Source organism: Trachymyrmex cornetzi, unplaced genomic scaffold, assembly GCF_001594075.2.
Source record: "Trachymyrmex cornetzi isolate Tcor2-1 unplaced genomic scaffold, Tcor1.1 scaffold940, whole genome shotgun sequence".
Lineage (NCBI taxonomy): Eukaryota > Metazoa > Arthropoda > Insecta > Hymenoptera > Formicidae > Trachymyrmex > Trachymyrmex cornetzi.
This window is the reverse complement of record NW_017300290.1, coordinates 34,087-36,555: the sequence shown is the minus strand read 5'-3', so window position 1 is coordinate 36,555 and position 2,469 is coordinate 34,087. Positions and strand designations below refer to the sequence as shown.

The following is a 2,469-nucleotide window of genomic DNA, read 5'->3' as shown; positions in this document are numbered from 1 at the left end:
ATGAAAATACGTATAAGAAATTAGCAAAAAATCCACTCAACAATTTGTTAAAAAAGGTACAAACATTATTAAAAGAATGGAAAATGAAAAACTATATTTCTGAATTATCTTACAAGAAATTGAGAAGTAGTGATGGCAATTTACCAATGGCATATGCTCTGCCAAAAATACATAAAGAGGGGACACCTTTTAGAATAATAATCTCATCCCTTGATAGTCCGCTGTATTCATTGGCTTCATTCTTACAAGAAGTTATATCAAAAAACATAGACAGTCCATTCAGTAAAATAGAAAACAGTGTTCAATTAATGAAGAAATTAAAAGGCACTCAAGTTAAAAAGAATTTTTCTCTGATATCATTGGATGTTGTTTCATTGTTGGATGTTGTTTCATTACTAATGTCCCGATTGAGTTGGCTATTAAGAGTATTGAAAAGAGATGGAATAAGATTAAGAACGGAATTAGTATGCCGAAGGTTGAGTTTCTAAGGGCGTTGACCTTTGTTTTGGACTCTACCTTCTTCGTATTTAATGAACAATATTACCAGCAGAAATTTGGTGCTCCCATGGGGTCACCCCTGTCTCCAATTATTGCTGATATAGTGATGCAGGATTTGGAGACGGAGGCCTTGGATATCTTGGGAGTTCCACTTCCATTTTATTTTAGATATGTGGACGATATTTTGACGGCAGTTCCAATAGATTCAATTGATCATGTCTTGACAGTGTTTAACTCGTTCCATGAGAGGTTACAGTTCACATTAGAAAATGGAGTTGACAAGATCAATTTTTTAGATTTGACATTAATCAAAAATAAAGATAGATTAGAGATGGACTGGTATCACAAACCTACTTTTTCGGGACGATATCTTAACTTTTTGTCTGCACACCCATTATCACAAAAAAGAGGTGTGGTCTTTGGAATTATTGATAGAGCTATGTTGTTATCTGATGAAAAATTTCATAAAAAGAACATCACATTTGTTATTAATACATTACTAAGGAATGATTACCCAATAGAGTTTATTTTTGACAATATTTCCATTAGAATAAAATTTTTGTTATCAAGACGTGTTCAATTTGAACAAAATTCTAGTTTGAATAACAACATTGATGATGATGTTGAAAGAACTTCTTGGTTTTTGATTCCTTATACAAATAATACAGCGAATGAATTTATAAGAATTTGTAAGAAGCGTTTTATAGTAATAATAAACTAAATAGATTTATTAAAGTCCAGAGAAGGATACTCTCCCCAGGAATCAAAACAAAAATGTAGTATATAAAATTAAATGTAGAGATTGTGATGCAACGTATGTAGGACAGACTGGGAGGAAACTGAATACCAGAATTAACGAACATCGTAACTCCATTAACTGGAAAACAAATACTCAGTCTGTCATTACTAATCACAGATTAGAGGTGAATCATGAATTTGATTGGGAGAATATCCAAATTTTGGATAAGGAAAGAAATCTAAGCAAAAGGCTAATTTCTGAAAAAGCGCACATTCTTATGCAAAAAAATGGTTTAAATTTAAGATCTGATACCGATGGGTTACATCATACTTATACGACAATGCTAAATGAATTGACCAATTAAATTGAATATATGTATTTTAAAGTAGTTTTCACGTCTTGCTTCGCACAATTCATGACCTCTTCTTATGAATATTAGTATTGATGTTTCTTGACTTTAATGTTTTGTTTAGTTCTTGATGTATAAAGGTTTACATTTTGAAATTTTAATCGTTTAGCAACTTTTGAAGGATAAATATAGACTTATTAGATTTTTGCGAGATATTAGCGTTGATAATTGGATTAATAATAATAAAATGATTCCAAAGCTCATGAAATAAACCTGAGTTTTCTTGTTGAGGTGAGTTACTCTATTTTGTGCATCTATTAATTCTGTGAATTAATTTTTGTAATTTTTTTGTAATTATAATCAGGATCCACTCTAGCTTGGTACCTATAAGTGACTCACGTCAACAGTTGACTCATTTGATCAAATTATTGTATTGCTGAGGATGACTCGAAACAGAGTCGAAACGTTCAAATAAAGAAGATTCGATATTTACGATTAAGTGGAACTTTATTTAATCGTTGGCACCTACATCAGCTGAGGACTCAAATTGTCCTTGTATGTTTACGTATATTTTTATTACAATGGTATATGTTATATGTTGCAGGGAAAATATATATTCGTTTTGCAATTGGCGCAATTTGAAAATTTTATTTCATTTTTTTAAAATCTATTCATACGCACTACTGAGGAGTAATTTATAATAAAAAATTAACATTATTACCACTTGAATTATATTATTTATGTAACGGTTTTTTTTAGTTTATGTAACAATTTTTTATGAGTGGTACATGCATACTTGGCGCCTTTTTATACTTTTTTTCAAAAGGTAATTTTGTTAAGTAAATTATACGTGGATTTATATAAATATTTTATTGTATGAATC

The 2,469-nt window shown here is 30.1% G+C and overlaps 1 protein-coding gene across 1 annotated transcript in view; it reads left to right on the top strand.

Moving 5' to 3' along the window:
• Positions 1-466: 466 nt before the first annotated feature.
• Positions 467-2,469, top strand: part of LOC108769756 (uncharacterized) — a gene marked incomplete at its 3' end in the record, with an annotated part of 35,231 nt that continues 33,228 nt past the window's right edge. Inside the window, exon 1 of the mRNA XM_018520942.1 lies at positions 467-913. Coding sequence (XP_018376444.1) covers positions 467-913 — 447 coding nt within the window. The remainder of the gene's footprint in view (positions 914-2,469) is intronic.